The sequence below is a fragment of the Mirounga leonina genome, unplaced genomic scaffold, assembly GCF_011800145.1.
Source record: "Mirounga leonina isolate KUSES-001 unplaced genomic scaffold, KU_Mleo_1.0 Mir_418, whole genome shotgun sequence".
Classification (NCBI taxonomy): Eukaryota; Metazoa; Chordata; class Mammalia; order Carnivora; family Phocidae; genus Mirounga; species Mirounga leonina.
In genome coordinates, this window is record NW_023270739.1 from 4,999,417 (window position 1) to 5,017,223 (window position 17,807).

General features: G+C 39.7%; 1 protein-coding gene across 3 annotated transcripts in view; it reads left to right on the forward strand.

The window, feature by feature from the left end:
• The window catches only part of MRTFA (myocardin related transcription factor A), a 195,351-nt gene that overhangs the window by 63,947 nt on the left and 113,597 nt on the right, over nt 1-17,807 (forward strand). For all 3 annotated transcript variants that reach the window (XM_034987452.1, XM_034987449.1, XM_034987450.1), the window contains one exon: nt 13,077-13,338. Coding sequence is in view for 2 of the 3 variants with exons in the window: in XM_034987449.1 (XP_034843340.1) it covers nt 13,077-13,338 (262 nt within the window). In the remaining variant the exon portion in view is untranslated. The remainder of the gene's footprint in view (nt 1-13,076; nt 13,339-17,807) is intronic.

Here is a 17,807-nt window from a genome sequence, read left to right on the forward strand (position 1 = left end):
GAGCCAGACACACTGAGCCACCCAGGCTCACCTTAAGAGCTGTTTTTATTTAAGTTTTGCTGAGATTCATTATATTTCCAGAGATTTTACCTTGATTGAAATCTTTTAATGACTGTGAGAATCTAAAAATGCATTTTTATTTTTATTTTTTTTAAGTAGGCTCCACACCCATCGTGGAGCCCAGTGCAGGGCTTGAGCTCATGACCCTGAGATAAAGACCTGAGTTGAGATCAAGAGTCGGACACTTAACTGACTAAGCCACCCAGGTGCCCCTAAAAAGTCATTTTTAAACACATTCTCTGCACCATATACCATGAATGTAACATAATGAGGCAGTGCTTTTATATGGTAATGGATCTTGCCAGAGTAGATTCATTTAATTAATAAGGTTGCTTTTATAATTATTCAGAAAAATAATTGATGGGGCGCCTGGGTGGCTCAGTCATTGGGCGTCTGCCTTCGGCTCAGGTCATGATCCCAGGGTCCTGGGATCGAGCCCCACATCGGGCTCCCTGCTCAGCGGGGAGTCCACTTCTCCCTCTCCTGCTCCCCCTGCTTGTGCTCTCTCTCTCGCTGTATCTCTCTCTGTCAAATAAATAAAATCTTAAAAAAAAAATTGATGAGTATGCTGGTGATATACCTCGGTATTTGAGTTCTAAGCTGCTTTCATAGGTATATGCATTGTCCTAAGGGTCCCTCATTGTGTCACCAGTATGTGCCTAGGAGCTGTAGCCTGGCCTTTTCTGCTTGACCCACGACATGCTAGTCTTAAGTATACATTTTCTCAGAGTGAGGGTTGCTGTGTTTGGATTCTCTTGGTTGCAACAGTTTCTGGATTTTTTTCTTTTCTGTGGCAAGATATTTTAATTCCAGTGTTAAAAAATATTTGGAGGTGCCTGGATGGCTCAGTCGGTGTAGCATCCCACTCTTGGTTTCAGCTCAGGTCATGACCTTAGGGTTGTGAGATCGAGCCCCGTTTTGGTCTCTGCGCCCAGCTCAGGGTCTGCTCTCTCCTCCTCCTTCTTCCCCTCCCCCCACTTGCACGCTCACTCTCGCACTCTCAGTAAACAAATAAATAAATAAAATCTTTTTAAAATATTTGATAAAGAGTTCAGGAAAATATTCATGGCTCCTTTTATAAAGAAGGGAGCATATTGATACATAGGGGGAGAGCGCATTGGGAAACCTAAAGATATGAGGCTCTGGCACTGGAAAATAGGGCTTCTCTTCAAACACTCTATTGTAGTGTGGAAACAAAGCACAATACTGTAAATGTCTTCCCTTTCCCCCAACTGCTGCGTGTCTTCATCCTAGGTGAGGTTTGTCTCAACAAGTTTTTCATTCCAAAGTTAGTATGTTCAGAAATAACTATAGTTGACCCTTGAACAGCACAGATTTGAACTGTGCAAGTCCACTTACATGTGGATTTTTTTTGATAAATACAGTACAGTATTGTAAGTGTATTTTCCTCATTCATAATAACATTTTCTATAACTTATTTTATTGTAAGAATACAGTATATAAAATATAGTATATAAAATATGTGTTAATCAACTGCTTATGTTATCAGGAAGGCTTCTGATTAACAGGAGGCTGTTTAATAGTTGAGTTTTTGGAAATTCAAAAGTTTTGCGCGGATTTTCAACTATGTAGGGAATGGCACCCCAATCCCCTGTGTTGTTCAACAGTTAACTGTAGTTTTTTTCATATTATTCATACCTGAACAGGATAACTCAAACCCAGTTGCCTATTTTCAAGTTATGTGACTTCTTAGTGCCTTCATTTCTTCAACTGTAAAAAATGGGATGATAACAGTAAATACATCTTAATTATCATATGATCTCACTGATACATGGAATTTGAGAAACAACACAGGATCATAGAGGAAAGGAGGGAAAAATGAAACAAGACGAAACCAGAGAGGGAGACAAACCATAAGAGACTCTTAATCTCAGGAAACAAACTGAGGGTTGGTGGAGTGGGGGGGTGGGGTGGGAGGGTTGGGGTGGCTGGGTGATGGACATTGGAGAGGGCATGTGCTATGGTGAGCGCTGTGAATTGTGTAAGACTGATGAATCACAGACCTGTACCCCTGAAACAAATAATACATTATATGTTAATAAAAAAAAGTAAGTACGTCTTGGTGTTATAAAAATTGAATATATACACGTGAAGTGTCTCACTTATAGTAAGTGTTCATTAAGTGTTGGCTATTACTTAGTAAGTCTCACCTCAGATATCACCTCCTCAACAAGACCTTTCTTATCCATTTCATCAAAATTAGCCACCCTGCCCCCTCCCTACACATGATACTTAGTTATCTGAAATTATTCTGTTGTATATTATTTACCTTTATTTTTTGTTTCTCCCACTATAATGTTAGCTCCATGAAAGCAGGGATGTTTTCTATCTGTTGCACTCCCAGTGCCTAGAACAGTGCCTGATCAATATATATTTATTGAGTGAGTTAATGGAAGTCTGGTACACCACAGAAGGCCTTCGTAGGTGACCTAAGACTGAAAGGCAGTTTGGGCCGCTCTGTTGAGGGAAGATGTTCTCATGTATACCCAGCACCATTAGATTATGTTCTAGCTACAGATATCTGGCAGGGGCTTGTCAAGAATGGCGTAGAGGTCATCAACAGAAAAAGAATTGAGGGATGCCAGGTGGCTCAGTCGGTTGAGTGTCTGACTTTGGCTTAGGTCATGATCTCAGAGTCCTGGGATTAAACCCCAAGTCATGTACAGTGGGGAGTCTGCTTGTCCCTCTGCTTCTCCCCCAGCTCGTGCTCTCTCTCACTCTCTGTCTCTAAAATACATAAATAAAATCTTTAAAAAGAGAAAAAAGAAAAAGTTGAGCCTGGGGATAAAATACATATTCTGTTTGTCTTCTGTTTTTATTTATTTCTGCTGCTTCCAGCTGGTAAGTTCATGTCCCTTCATATAAGCCCTGAGCCTACTTGTGTCTTTAAGTTTGGGGACAGCTGGTTGTCCGTCAGCATTATAAAGTTACAGCTTTATTGAGCTTCTTCTAAAATAGTATGAGTAGAAAGTACTGATACATAATTAGATACTCAGCTGTATATATAATTTTAGTAGTCAGAGGGATGGTCTAAGACCCAAAGTAGGCAATCTGAGACTAGGAATTCCTACATTACCAAGGGTGTCAGGCGTGATAGCAATATGTCGTTCCCTTATATCTGTACCTCTGTCTTTTTCTCTTACTCTCCCTACTTTTTTCCTTATGTTCTCTTCCTATTGTATTCTTTTCTCTTTCTCTCACTGTACCTTCATTTCCATGTTTTCCTTCCCAGGTACCTAATGGAAACTCAAATACGTTTCCATTACAGGTTTCCCCTGCTCTCTGGAAGTAGAGTGTTCCTATGAAACCTTCCTTTCCTTCACCCTCTGCAACCAGACACAAACACATCCTGTCACATGTAAATTCTGTCTCATTCATCCCACATGAATTCAACAAAGATCTGAGTTCCTTCTCTGTACCAGGTGTGTTGTGTGGCAGTTCCCTTCTTTCTACATTTACTACCCAAATTCAGGATCTCAACAGGTTACACTTTGCCTAATGAAGTAGCTTCGGAACTTTTCCCCCAATCTTATGTTCCTTTTTTTCAATCCAGTATTTACCCCACTGCCAGATTAATTCTCTAAAGCAGGTTTGATGATGTAAACTCAGCTTGCTGGTCCAGGTACATCTCCTATAACTTGTACTTGAACTGGACTGCCCTTCTAGAACATAAATCCACACCTTCTCACATCTGTGTTCCTGTTCATGCTGTTCTATCTCCTGGGATAACATAAGCTCCCTGAGGACAGGAACTTTGTTTTATTCACTGTAGTATCTCTACAACCCAGAATAATGCCTGGCATGTAGTAGGTACTCAGTAGAGACTTGTTGAAAGAATAAATGAAAAATAAGTGAAACCTGTCAGTCCTATTCATTTTTTATGGCTATTCTCAAATATTAATATTACCTCTCTCAGGAAGCCTTTTTTGATCTTCTGTATATTTCTATTTAAACATAAATACCTACCTGTGACAAAACTTTCTTCCCTCTTTTTTCTGTATCAGTGCTTTGATTGTATATGTGATGTGGTTGCTGTGAGGATAATATAGTCAGTAAATTAACAAATATTTATTGAGTTCCTATTCTGTGTCAAGTATTATAGTTAGTATATATTATAGTCAAGTTAATAAGACAAGTATTATAGTCAAGTTAAAATACAAAGGAACCAAATTCCTTTGCTCAATAAACTTAGCATCTAGTGGAGGATCAATCCATTATAATCGTAGTAAAAGTAAGCAGTAGTAGTAGCAAACCTGGGATCTTATGGAAGCTGATCTTATGGAAGCTGATCTATAAGAAGGGGATGGATAATAGGGAGATGGGAGTAGGTTGGGGAGGAAGAGAGTTTTGGTGGTCACATGTAGAGAGCAGCATAACAGGTACATATGGTTGGAGCAGAGGGTGCTTAAGAGAAGTGAAGAACTACTCTGAAGGGCCTGGTACTGTTTTAAATGAAGAGGCGGTGTTATACTATTACCATTATCCACTTTGTTGGGAGAAGAGGGAAAACTTAGATGACTGATTCCCTATAGAATGACCAGGTGGAGCTGAAAACTTGAAGTGAGCAAAGGCTTCATGGAGCTTCCTGAAAAAAACTACTTGGGAGATAAAACTTTCGTTGCTTGAAATGTCTTCACATACTTGATTGATAGGCTGTATGGCAATTCTCATTTGAAAATAAATTTTTCTTTTCAGAATTTGAAGGCATACTGTACTATCTCACTTTCCAGTGTTGATGTCGTTTACCATATCTCACAGTTTTGTGGGTAAGGAATTTGGGCAGGGCTTAGCTTGGGGATTCTTCTGCTCCACATAGTATTAACTTGGGTCCACATGGTGGCATTCAGCAAATGACTGGGCTTGTCTGGAGGGACCAAGAGTGTAAATGCCTGACACTTTGGTGGGGATGTCTAGAAGGCTAGTCTCAACTGGATCCGTATTCCTTTCAGGATAGTCTTTAGATGGCTTCTTTTTTTTTTTTAAGATGAGAATTTTTTTTTTTTTTTAAGATTTTATTTTTAAGTAATCTCTACATCCAGTGTGGGGCTTGAACTCACAACCCTGATTTCAAGAGTTGTGTACTCTGCTGACTGAGCTAGCTGGGCACCCCTAGACTTCTTTTTATGGTCTCTCCAGCAGAGTAGTTAGACTTCTGTCTGGGAACACAGGGCTCCAAGAGACCAAGATAAAAGCTACCAGTTTCTCAAAAATCTATACCTGGAACTGGCATACCATCACTTCACTCTACTCTGTTGGTAGAGGCAGTCAGGCCAGCTCAGATTCGGTGGAGGGGAAATAGACCTTACCTGTCAATGGGACAAGTGTCAGAGAATTTACAGTTACACCACTCTTCCATGTGCCTTCCACTCTTTTTAGGTAAATGTTATATTTTCCTGTTTCTTGTAGTCCTTGGTTTTAGATGATTTCTATGATGAAGAGGTAACAGAAAGGCCGTTTATATGCCATCCCTAGACATCTGACTAGTTTTTAAGACATCTGAAGATAATGGGGGTGATAGTGACAGAGATAAGGGCAAGACTTGATATTTTCCTCACTTCCTCTAGGACCCGGGGCAGTGCCTAGTACATACATAATAAACTCTCAGAAAATTCTTGTTCTTGAATTCCTTTGTGTCAAATTCATCTGTATATATATGTCTGCTTAGACAATAAGTAAGATTTTGGTTTATCTACTATTGAAGATAAATCAAGGAAAATAAGAACCTATCCATCAAAAGGGAAGTTTATTAATTGATTAAAACAGTTTTTTTTTTTTAAGATTTTATTTATTTATTTATTTGAGAGAGAGAGAATGAGAGAGAGTACATGAGAAGGGGGAAGGTCAGAGGGAGAAGCAGACTCCCCGCCGAGCAGGGAGCCCGATGCGGGACTCGATCCCGGGACTCCAGGATTGTGACCTGAGCCGAAGGCAGTCGCCCAACCAACTGAGCCACCCAGGCGCCCTGATTAAAACAGTTTTTATACAGAAATTTTTTTTTCAGGAGAACCATATCATTTGGTTGCATGAAATGAACTCAGTCATGGGTCATAATAAAAACAAAATCCTGCTAGTATATACTTTTTTAGAGTTATGAGCTGTCTGCCTGAGCTCTTCCATTTCTCTAACACATTTTGTGTTGTTGCTTCTAGTTACATATGCCACTCGGCATAAGCAGAAGGCATGTAGCCCAGAAAGGGGGTGGGGTGGAGAAAAGATGGGGCGGAATCAAGCCAGCAAGAGAGTGAAACAGATGGGTTGTGGGAGATGACCCTGCCCCCATGTTGTTTTTGTTCTGGCTGCTACTGATCACATGTGAATCAGCAGCCAAGAAATTGGAGTTGGTGATCCTATGATGAAAAAGAAAGTTTGATCTCAGACTGAGTGGAATTATAAATTTACAACACTAAAAAATGACACAGATTTTTTTCTTTTGGTTCTTTTAATTTACTTTTCCTCTGAGACATTTCAGAAAGTATTTTGTTTGAGATACAACTTTTGTATTTTTCTAAATAATATAATACATATAATCTGAGATAAATATTACACTTTTAGGTTCTTTTTCATGCAGGTTATATAGTAAATAAAATTTTAAGAGTATTTAGTAATTGGTAGAGGAGACATTTAATACATGGTGACTACACCTCCACATTTTTGGATCTTGTCTCCAGATTGTCAGTTTACTAGGACTTTCTTCTGTGGGCTGTTTAAAAATGAGTAGAAAGTAATATATTTGCTAGAAATAAATCTTCCCTATATATGTATTTTATGCTAAATATTCTTTTCTTTTGTCAGTGCTTGATTTTGACTTTTATTTGGCTTATTTTCAAGGTCAAGATTGAGGACACCTTGCTTTTTGTCTTACCAAGTCTTCACTTTGTTCTATGGAATAACCTTATTGTTTTTTTAAAAGATTCTTTTTATTTATTTGACAAAGAGAGAGACACAGCAAGAGAGGGGACACAAGCAGGGGGAGTGGGAGAGGGAGAAGCAGGCTTCCCGGTGAGCAGGGAGCCCGATGTGGGGCTCGATCCCAGGACCTTGGGGTCATGACCTGAGCTGAAGGCAGACACATAGTGACTGAGCCACCCAGGTGCCCCTGGAATAACCTTATTTTTTAAAAAAAGCATTATAAGCATGTTATCAAGCATACACACATGTAGAGAGAATAATCGTATAATGAGTCTCCATGTACCCAATACTCACCTTCAACAGTTACCAACATTCTGCCACTCTTGTTTCATCTAACCCCCCCACATTCCCTGGCCCATGATTTTATGGAAGAGTTTCGTTGTAATGCAGTTTAATAATGGTATTTTAAAAGGATATATCCTGAAACTTTTGAAATCAGTAATACTTTTTTTTAAGATTTTTTTTTTTTTTTTAAATTTGACAGAGAGAGAGAGAGATAGTGAGAGCAGGAACACAAGCAGGGGGAGTGGGGGAGGGAGAAGCAGGCTTCCCGCTGAGCAGGGAGCCTGATGCAGGGCTCGATCCCAGGACCCTGAGATCATGACCTGAGTCGAAGGCAGACGCTTAAAGACTGAGCCACCCAGGTGCCCCTGAAATCAGTAATTATTGAAAACATTAATAGATACCACCATAGCATGTAATTTACCCAATAAAAGTATGTGGTGAAGTATACATATGAAAAATTTTTTTTTTTTTTAAGATTTTATTTATTTGAGACAGAGAGAATGAGAGAGAGAGCACATGAGAAGGGGGAGGGTCAGAGGCAGAAGCAGGCTCCCTGCTGAGCAGGGAGCCCGATGCGGGACTTGATCCAGGGACTCCAGGATCATGACCTGAGCCGAAGGCAGTAGCTTAACCAACTGAGCCACCCAGGCGCCCTACATATGAAAATTTTAAGTGATCTCCAAGCCCTTAATGATCCCATAAATATGGAACTTAATCAGTTACTAAGCTATTAAACTGCTTTATTCCATTCAGAATTTATTTTTTCAGATTTTCTCAATAAAGAGTTTTTCATTTTTTTTTTTAAGATTTTTATTTATTTGACAGAGAGAGACACAGTGAGAGAGGGAATACAAGCAGGGGGAGTGGCAGAGGGAGAAGCAGGCTTCCCGTGGAGCAGGGAGCCCAATGCAGGGCTCCATCCCAGGACCGTGGGATCATGACCAGAGCTGAAGGCAGACGCTTAATGACTGAATCAACCAGGCGCCCCAAAGCAGTTTTTCAGATGGCTTTTTTTTATTCCAGACATTGACAGGCACAATCATAACTGCATCACTACAGAATTTGACACTCCTGGGATGCCTGGGTGGCTTAGTCGTTAAGAGTCTGCCTTCAGCTCAGGTCATGTCCCAGGGTCCTGGGATCGAGCCCCACATTGAGCCCCTGCTCTGCGAGAAGTCTGCTTCTCCCTCTCCCACTCCCCCTGCTTGTGTCCCCTCTCTTGCTGTGTCTTTCTCTGTCAAATAAATAAATAAATAAAATCTTAAAAAAAAAATAATTTGACACTCCTTTCTTTAATCTATTAAAAATGTGTGTGTGTTGGGCGCCTGGGTGGCTCAGTCGGTTAAGCGACTGCCTTTGGCTCAGGTCATGATCCTGGAGTCCCTGGATCGAGTCCCACATCGGGCTCCCTGCTCGGCAGGGAGTCTGCTTCTCCCTCTGACCCTCCTCCCTCTCGTGCTCTCTGTCTCTCATTCTCTCTCAAATAAATAAATTAAAAAAAAAATCTTAAAAAAAAATGTGTCTGTGTGTATACATATATATATGTTTTAAAGATTTTATTTATTTGAGAGTGCAAGCAGGAGCAGGGGGGAGGGGCAGAGGGAGTGGGAGAAGCAGAATCCCCACTGAGCAGGGAGCCTGACATGGCAGGGCTCAATCCCAGTACCCCGAGATCATGACCCAAGCCAAAGGCAGACACTTAACTGACTGAGCCACCCAGGCACCCCTAAAAAAGTATTGTTCTAAGAAAATCACTTTTTAAACTTAGTTTTTACCTTCATACCTAGCCCTAGACCTAGGTTGACTTTCTTTTGGGGGCCATTTTCCACACTTCAATTTTTTAAAATATTTTCTGGAAGTACTGATCATATGTGGATTAAGTGCATGCCAGAATTACAGACTCATGCAGTTTAAATTCAAGCTTCATTTTAAAAAGCTTGGTGGGCGCCTGGGTGGCTCAGTTGTTAAGCGTCTGCCTTCAGCTCAGGTCATGATCCCAGGGTCCTGGGATCGAGCCCCGCATCGGGCTCCCTGCTCAGTGGGAAGCCTTCTCCCTCTCCCACTCCCCCTGCTTGTGTTCCCTCTCTCACTGTGTCTCTCTCTGTCAAATAAATAAAATTGTTCAGAAAAAAAAAAAAGCTTGGTATTCTGTGATGGATTTTTATCATCCCTTGAGTAGTAACATGCGTAAATATCGAATCTCTGAATCTCAGCAATAATAATAATATAATTCAAAGTAATAGGAGGAAGGTTGTTCTGAATTAGTGAGACCTAAATTTAAGAATAGATGTTTTATTCTTTCATGCTCAATGAATAATCTGAGTTAGCTTAGTAAATTAGTAAATTACCTTTTTAGGTAAATTTCTCAGTTTTCTAGTGAGAGGTATGAACTCATAATCAGGAGTGATTTCACAACTTTCTTTCCCCAGTTTTACTGAGCTATAACTTACACGCAACACTGTATGAGTTTAAAGTGTTCAGCATAAGGATTTGACTTACATACACTGTGAAATGATTGCAACCATACGTTTGGTTTTAACATCCATCACCTCATATAGATACAAAAACAAAGAAACAGAAGTGTTGTTTTTTTTCATTGTGATGAGAACTTTTAGGATTTAGTCTCTTAACAACTGTGAGATATACCATACAGCGATGTTAACTGTGGTCATCATGTTGTATATTACATCTCCAGGACTTATTTATCTTTAATGGGAGGTTTGTACCTTTTGACCACCTTCATCCAAATTTCCCCCCACCCCCCACCTTGTAACCATAAATCTAAGTGAGATCATACATTGTCTTCCTCTGTTTGACTTATTTCACTTAGCATAATGCCTTTGAGGTTCGTCCATGTTGTGGCAAATGGCAGGATTTCCTTCCTTCCTTATGGCTGAATGGTATTTTATTGTATATTAACGATTGTTTATACAAAACCTGTTACTGTATGTGAAGCTACTTTTCCTAGGTCTTAGGGCTGGAGTTTTGATACTGTCCTACTTTCCTTTAGGACTCACGAGTTTTTGTTTTTTAAAAAACACACATCTCCATGCCATCATCCATGTGCATGTGTGTGCATGTGTGAGCATGTGCACATATGTATCAGGGTGGGGAAAGGGTCTTGAGGACTGCTGTCCTAAGGGTTTGGGTCTCAGAGGATCCTTGAATATCATAAAATTGAATCTTTTAGTCTAAAAAGGCTGCTCTTAAGGAAAACAAACATGCTCTTTCAGAGTCCGTGGTAAAGAGTACTGAGCCAAGGGGCGCCTGGGTCGCTCAGTCGTTGAGCGTCTGCCTTCGGCTCAGGTCATGATCCCAAGGTCCTGGGATCGAGCCCTCCAGCAGGCTCCCTGCTCAGCAGGAAGCCTGCTTCTCCCTCTCCCACTTGCCCTGCTTGTGTTCGCTCTCTCCCTGTCTCTCTGTCGAATAAATAAATAAAATCTTAAAAAAAAAGAGTACTGAGCCAGATGGATTAATCATGTGTAACAATTTTTTTCCCCTAGTGCACACAGAGACACAGCTTAAATGGTTAAGTCATAGGCAAGATGGGAAAAAAATTCTTTGAAGATTAGATTCCGAATTTTCTTAGATGTTTGTTGTTTTCTAATTCCTAAAATTGTTCAAGCCCTAAAAAAATCCTTTTCCATTGTTTGCCCATACTATCTTAGAATATTAAGTTCCTAGTATTGAATCCCTAACTTTTTTTCTTTTGAACTTAGTCTTCTTCCAGCCTTTTTGGAGTAGAGTCCTTTTTTTTTTTTTTTTTAAGATTTTATTTATTTATTTGACAGAGAGAGATACAGCAAGAGAGGGAACACAGGCAGGGGGAGCAGGAGAGGGAGAAGCAGGCCTCCCGCCAAGCAGGGAGCCCGATGTGGGGACTCGATCCCAGGACCCTGGGACCATGACCCGAGCCGAAGGCAGACGCCTAACCACTGAGCCACCCAGGCGCCCCAAGAGTCCATCTTAATATCTTTGTTCTTTTTAATGTCAATCCCCCATCTTCCTTGCTCTAACCTGGATCTTTTCCAATCCATTTTATATTTATGAGGTGTATCAGTCAGAACTATGACCATGTTTGGGCACACTGTAGCCTTATATGAAGATATAATGTGATGGTCTTTTTATTTTTAGTTTTTAATGCCTTTCTTCATTTCATGGTGTTTCAGTATTATATTGGTTTCCTCATCTCCAAATTAGATTAAAGTGTTCACTGAAGTCTGCAAGGAACTCCTAGGTCCTTTTTCTAGATTAAGAACTATAGCTTTTTTGGGATGCCTGGGTGGCTCAGTTGGTTAATCGTCTGCCTTCGGCTCAGGTCATGATCCCAGGGTCCTGGGATTGAGTCCTGCGTCAGGCTCCTTGCTCAGCGGGGAGCCTGCTTCTCCCTCTCCCTCTGCCGCTCCCCCTGCTTGTGCTCTCTCTCTCTCTGACAAGTAAATAAATAAAATCTTAAAAAAAAAGAACTGTAGCTTTTTCATTATACAAACAATATATATGTGTTCTAGAGAAAATTTGGAAACTAAAGAAAGTAAAAAGAAAGAAAATTGTTCATAATCCAGTCAAAACCCGTTTTGTGTTTTTGGTGTATCTCCTTATTATCTCTTTTTCCTCTGGATAATATTTTTATATATGAGTATGCATTTTCATATCTTATTTTTCTTACACATTAGATTATCATTTTCTATATTTTAAATGCTTTATAAAAGTAATTCTTAACTGCGTAGTAGGATTCAGTGAATGAATAAATTCCTGATTCACTTAACCATGAGTCCATGCTATGTTTGTTTGTTTTCTTTTTTAGGCCATGCTATGGTTTAATGAAAAGATGCTATTGAAAAGATTTTCGTGTTAAAATGTATTCTTTATCATTTTTACCGATCTTGTTCTTATGTTGCCAGGTGTCTTATTTTTAATAACCCATTTCTGGGTATTATGATTAAATATTCATGTAAGTTAAAATAGTTGGGCAAATATCTATCATCAGACATACATCTCTATATTTTTTTATGAAATCTAATGGCTTGGACATTGTTTTTTTTTTTCTTTCAAGTAAGCTATACACTCAGTGTGGGGCTTGAACTCACAACCCCAAGATCAACAGTCGCATGCTTTATCAACTGAGTCATCCAGTCGCCCTGGGAATTGTTTTCTTAAAGAAATTTTCTCCCCTAGATAATGTTGGTACACTGTAACACTTTAATACCTTTTGGATACTCATTAAAGTGTTATTTCTCAAGGTACTTCCCCTTGGTAGTTGGAGGATAACATTTATTCCATAACCATTTCTTCCTGTCACTATTTCCTTTTATGCCAATATAGGTTGTGTGTGCTGCTTTATTTCAATTGAATGTTGTCCTCCTGAGTGATGTAGTTGAGGACAGTATCAGACTTGAAATCACATGCACTCTGTGAGCATAGTAAATATTAATTACTTAATTTTAAAAAGATTTTATTTTATTTATTTTAGAGAGAGAGAGACCAAGAGAGCACAAGCAGGAGGGACAGAAGGAGGGGGAGAGAGAATCTGAAGTAGGCCTCCCCGCTGAGTGCAGAGCCCATTGTGGACCTTGATCTCATGACCCTGAGATCATGACCTGAGCCGAAACCAAGTGTTGGACACTTAACTGACTGTGCCACCCACAGTTTTTTGGGGTAAAAATGATACTTTAGAGAAAATGCTTAAGATTAATGGTAGCTTGCCAGTAATATAATTTAGAATAGTATTCAGCATATGTCCAGTGGAATAGTCTGTCTCTTCACAGTGACATCTAAACTTTTGTCTGCCCTTCCATTTCCAGGTTGCCATCACGAAAGCCAAAGTGGATTTCTCCAGTGTAGTGTGCCTGCCCCCTTCCGTCATTGCTGTGAATGGGCTGGACGGAGGAGGGGCTGGCGAAAATGATGATGAACCAGTGCTGGTGTCCCTGTCTGCGGCCCCCAGCCCCCAGAGCGAAGCTGTTGCCAATGAACTGCAGGAGCTCTCCTTGCAGCCCGAGCTGACCCTAGGCCTCCACCCTGGCAGGAATCCCAATTTGCCTCCACTTAGTGAGCGGAAGAATGGTGAGTACATATGGAATTATTGCATTGACTAATTTGAACCAAGGTCTTCATGTTCTTGTTATAGATGATTACTTTATTTCATGTCTCTTGAAACTTTCTTTAATCTTACTGTTTCTTATGAAATAGAGAGATAGTAAGTTTAGGTGATCATTATAAACCCTATATTTCCTGCCTGGGTTATTACAACTGCTTTCTGATTTGTCTTTCTACTTCTCTGCTTCTCCCTCCCAATCCCTTCCATAAATTCATTAATTCAGCAAATATTTATTGAACATCACTATCATAAACTAAAATTAGGGGTTAAATGATAAATAAGCCTTTTTTATTAGGAAACTTATCCTGTACCTTGTGAGAGTAATCTTTTAGACCTCCCTAGCTTAATACTTTTCAGTGACTGCTTTATAGGATAAAAACAAAAGCCATGTTTTACAAGGCTTGCAGGGTTTGGTCTCTTTCTGTTTCATTAGCTTCTTCTCTTATCATTCCCCATTTCTAGTCTTTGCTTTTAAAATTTTTTTTTTTAACTTTTATTTATTTATTAGAGAGAGGGAGAGAGCACACACCCATATGTGTGAGTAGGGGGAGGGGCAGAGGGAGAGAGAGAGAGAATCTCAAGAAGGCTCCTTGCTGAACACAGAGCCTGACAATTTGGAGCTCGATCTCACGACCCTGAGATCATGACCTGAGCTGAAATTAAGTCAGATGCTTAACTGGCTGAGCCACCCAGGCACCCCTAGTTTTTGCTTTTTATTTTATTTTATTTTTAAAGATTTATTTATTTATTTAGAGAGAGAGAGCAGAGAGGGGTGCCAGAGAGGAAGAGGGAGAGTGAGAGAATTTCAAGTAGATTCTGAGCTGAGCATGTGGAGCCCTGGGTGGGCCTCAGTCCCATGACCCTGAGATCATGACTTGAATCAAAACCAAGAGTTGGACACTTAACCAACTTTGCCACCCACGTGCCCCAGTTTTTGCTTTTTAGTACTGTTTACAACCATGCACTCTTGCTTCAAACTTTTGTTAATGAAAAAAAATTGTAATTTGTTATAAAAACTTAAGGGTTCAGAAAAGGTGTAAATAGTAATATAGCAAATACTTATGTACTCACATGCCATCTGGCTAATGTACTGTTCTCCATGGATCTCTATCTGTCCCCAGGGTAACTGCTGCCCTGAATTTGATATTTTATGGCCAAGTAGTTCTGTATTTTTTTTAACATATGAATATATACCTAATAATTATAAAATATTATTTCTCATTTTTTATATCACATATATATTTATTGGAGAGAGAGAATTATATGTATTCTTCTGCAACTTGTGTTTATTGTTCAATATTTATTTTCCTGTGAGTTATTAAAGGTATTCTATAAGTTCATCTCATCTAATCTATGAATCATTATTTATCAATAGTCCTACTTTTCTGTACTGATCTTTAGTGTCAGCCTTATCTTTCTCAGTGTGCATGAGTTAGTTTTTATGCCCTTTGTTCTGTTTCACTGGTCTCTGTTCATCTCTGTGTTGTACTACATCATCTTAGTTACTATTGCTTAGTGATTAGTCTTGGTGTTTGTTACGATAGTCTTTCCTTGCCTTTTTCTGTCTCCAGAGTTGTCTTGGCTGTTCTTGCCCTTTTTAATTTTCCATTACTTTAGAATCAGCTTGTAGAGTTATACAAAAACAAACAAACCAAAAACCTCATTTTTTCCTCCATTTTATTATGAAAAATTTCAAATATAGAGTTTTACAACGAATACCTTTATGTCCACCTCTTAAATTCTACCACTAACATTTTGTTATACTTACTTTGTAACATGTCTATCTATCCTTCTATCCATCCATTATATTTTTTACATTTCCAAGGAAATTGCAGACACTAGCACACTTTCATTTTACTGACGTATATAACGTTAATATAGAATAACACACAAATTGTAAGTGTCCTGATTGTTGAATTGTCACAGAGCTTATATACCTGTGTTTAATTGCTACTTTGTTAGGAGATATTCCTAGTACCCATAACCACCTCATGTGCTTCGTCCCAATCAGTATTCCTTCTTTTTGCCCAAAGGAAACTATCATCCTGACTTCTAACACCATGAATTAGTTTTATTGGTTTCTAAACTTTATGTAAATGGAATCATGCTGTATGTGTTCTGTTGCTGTCTTGTTTTAAAATTCGTTTGTATTGAATTGTGTGTGGCTCTAGCTTATTTTCATTGCTATATAATTAATCCATTTTATGAATATAGTGGAATTTATTTTACTTTTGGTGGGTATTTGGGTTGTTTTAGTTTGGGGCTATTATGAATTATGAATCAAGAAACATAAAATTCTTGTGTATGTCTTTTGGTGTACTTGTTGGGATTTTGATTTGAAATATATAATTTATAGGTTAATGGGGAGAATACACATTTTACATATTGGGTACTAGTTTTATCTGTCCATTAGTTAGGTTTTTTTTTTTTTTTTAAGATTTTATTTATTTATTTGACAGAGAGAGACACAGCGAAAGAGGGAACACAAGCAGGGGGAGTGGGAGAGGGAGCAGCAGGCCCCCCCGTGGAGCAGGGAGCCCGATGCAGGGCTCGATCCCAGGACCCTGGTATCATGACCTGAGCCGAAGGCAGACGCTTAACTAAGCCTGAGCCACCCAAGCGCCCCTGTCCATTAGTTAGTTTTCTCTCTCCAGTTAAATAGGTCTTCTTTGATGTCTTTCCACAGAGCTTTACAATTTTCTCCATAAAGGTCATGCAAATATTTTATTTTTTTGCATGTGTCTTTTTTTGGGGGTAGACATTATCAGCGGTATATTTTTATAAAATATTTTCTGACTGTTTGATGCTGGGAATAGAAATACCAAACTTTTTAAAGTTTTTTTTTTTTTTTTTAAGATTTTATTTATTTGACAGAGAGAGACACAGCAAGAGAGGGAACACAATCAGGGGGAATGAGAGAGGGAGAAGCAGGCCTCCCACTGAGCAGGGAGCCCGACATGGGACTCGATCCCAGGACCCTGGGACCATGACCTGAGTCAAAGGCAGTCGCTTAACCGACTGAGCCACCCAGGCGCCCTGTGCCTTCTATTTGAGACACCACTCTGTCTCTACTCTTCTTGCCAACTCTTACTTGTCCTTCAGTATTCTGTTCAGGCATCATTCCCTTTGAGAAGCCTATCCTAACTCAGTGTTAGGTGTCTTTTTGATTTGACCAATTACCTTTTATCAGTATACTTCATCACTATATTGTAATTGGAATTCTCCTGTCAGCAGCATGAGTGAGCCTTTGGAAACTGAACTCAGACCCTGTTATGCTTCTCTCACAACCCTCAGTGTCTTCCTGTGAGGGTTATGATGAAATCATAGTTGTTTTTGTTTTTGTTTTTTTTAAAGATTTATTTATTTATTTTAGAGAGAAAGTGAGAGAATGTGCACTCGAGCTGGGGGAGGGGCAGATAGAATCCTTAAACAGACTACCCCGCTGAGTGCAGAGCCTGACACAGGGCTTGATCTCACAACCTTGAGATCATGATCCGAGCTGAAATCAAGAGCCAGATGCTCAACCAACTGAGCCACCCAGGCGCCCCAGTATGATAGTTTTAATGATGTGGGCCTGGTATCCTCTCTGACCTGATTTTTTCTTATCTCTGTCCCTTCGCTTACTCTACTCTGATTTAGCCACACTGACTTTCTTGCTGTTTCTTGAACACATCAAGCATGCTCCTGTCCCAGGGCCTTGGTACTTGCTGTGCCTTTACTGAAGTTCCTGCACAAATGTCATTTCCTCAGGGAAGCCTTCCCTACCTGACTTACCTTAAATAGCACCTCCCATTACTCTCTATCCTCCTTTGTTTTTTTCAAGGACTTATTATTATGGTGTATGTTGTGTGTTTGTATATGTGTGTGTATATGTTTATTGTCTATATTCCCCTGCCTTTGGTAGTTTGTTTCACGAGGCCAGTGGGCAACCAATAAATATTTGTCAAATGAATAGATGAATGGTTTACTTATTTGTTCCATTAGAGGCAAGAACTCTGTTTTTACATCCATAGTGGGAAATGCAATGGAAACTCAAACAGTTTTTATTTGGGGAAATAATGCACACTCAAGCATTTTTTTGGTGTTCTTTTCTCATTTCTCATTTTTATTTTTCTTCTCCAAGATGGCAGAGACTTCATATAAGACTTACTTATACGGTAAGGGGAAAGAGTTAGTCCGGAGGGAAAAGCTGAAGACAGAAAAGGGGAAAGGGTAACTGAGGAGATGTGAGGGGATGGGATTTAAAGGTATTGGCTCTGCCTTGGGCAGAGGTAAGGGCTATGATTCCTCTGGGGTAGGAGGAATGGCAGTGAAGGTGATGACAGACGGCAAACAGCAGACCACTAAAATCTTGGGCAGGAAGTGGAGGAAATTGATGCTGACAGCTGTGATGGTCTCAGGGGAGTCAAGAGCAGCTGTTGCAGGAGTGTTGGTG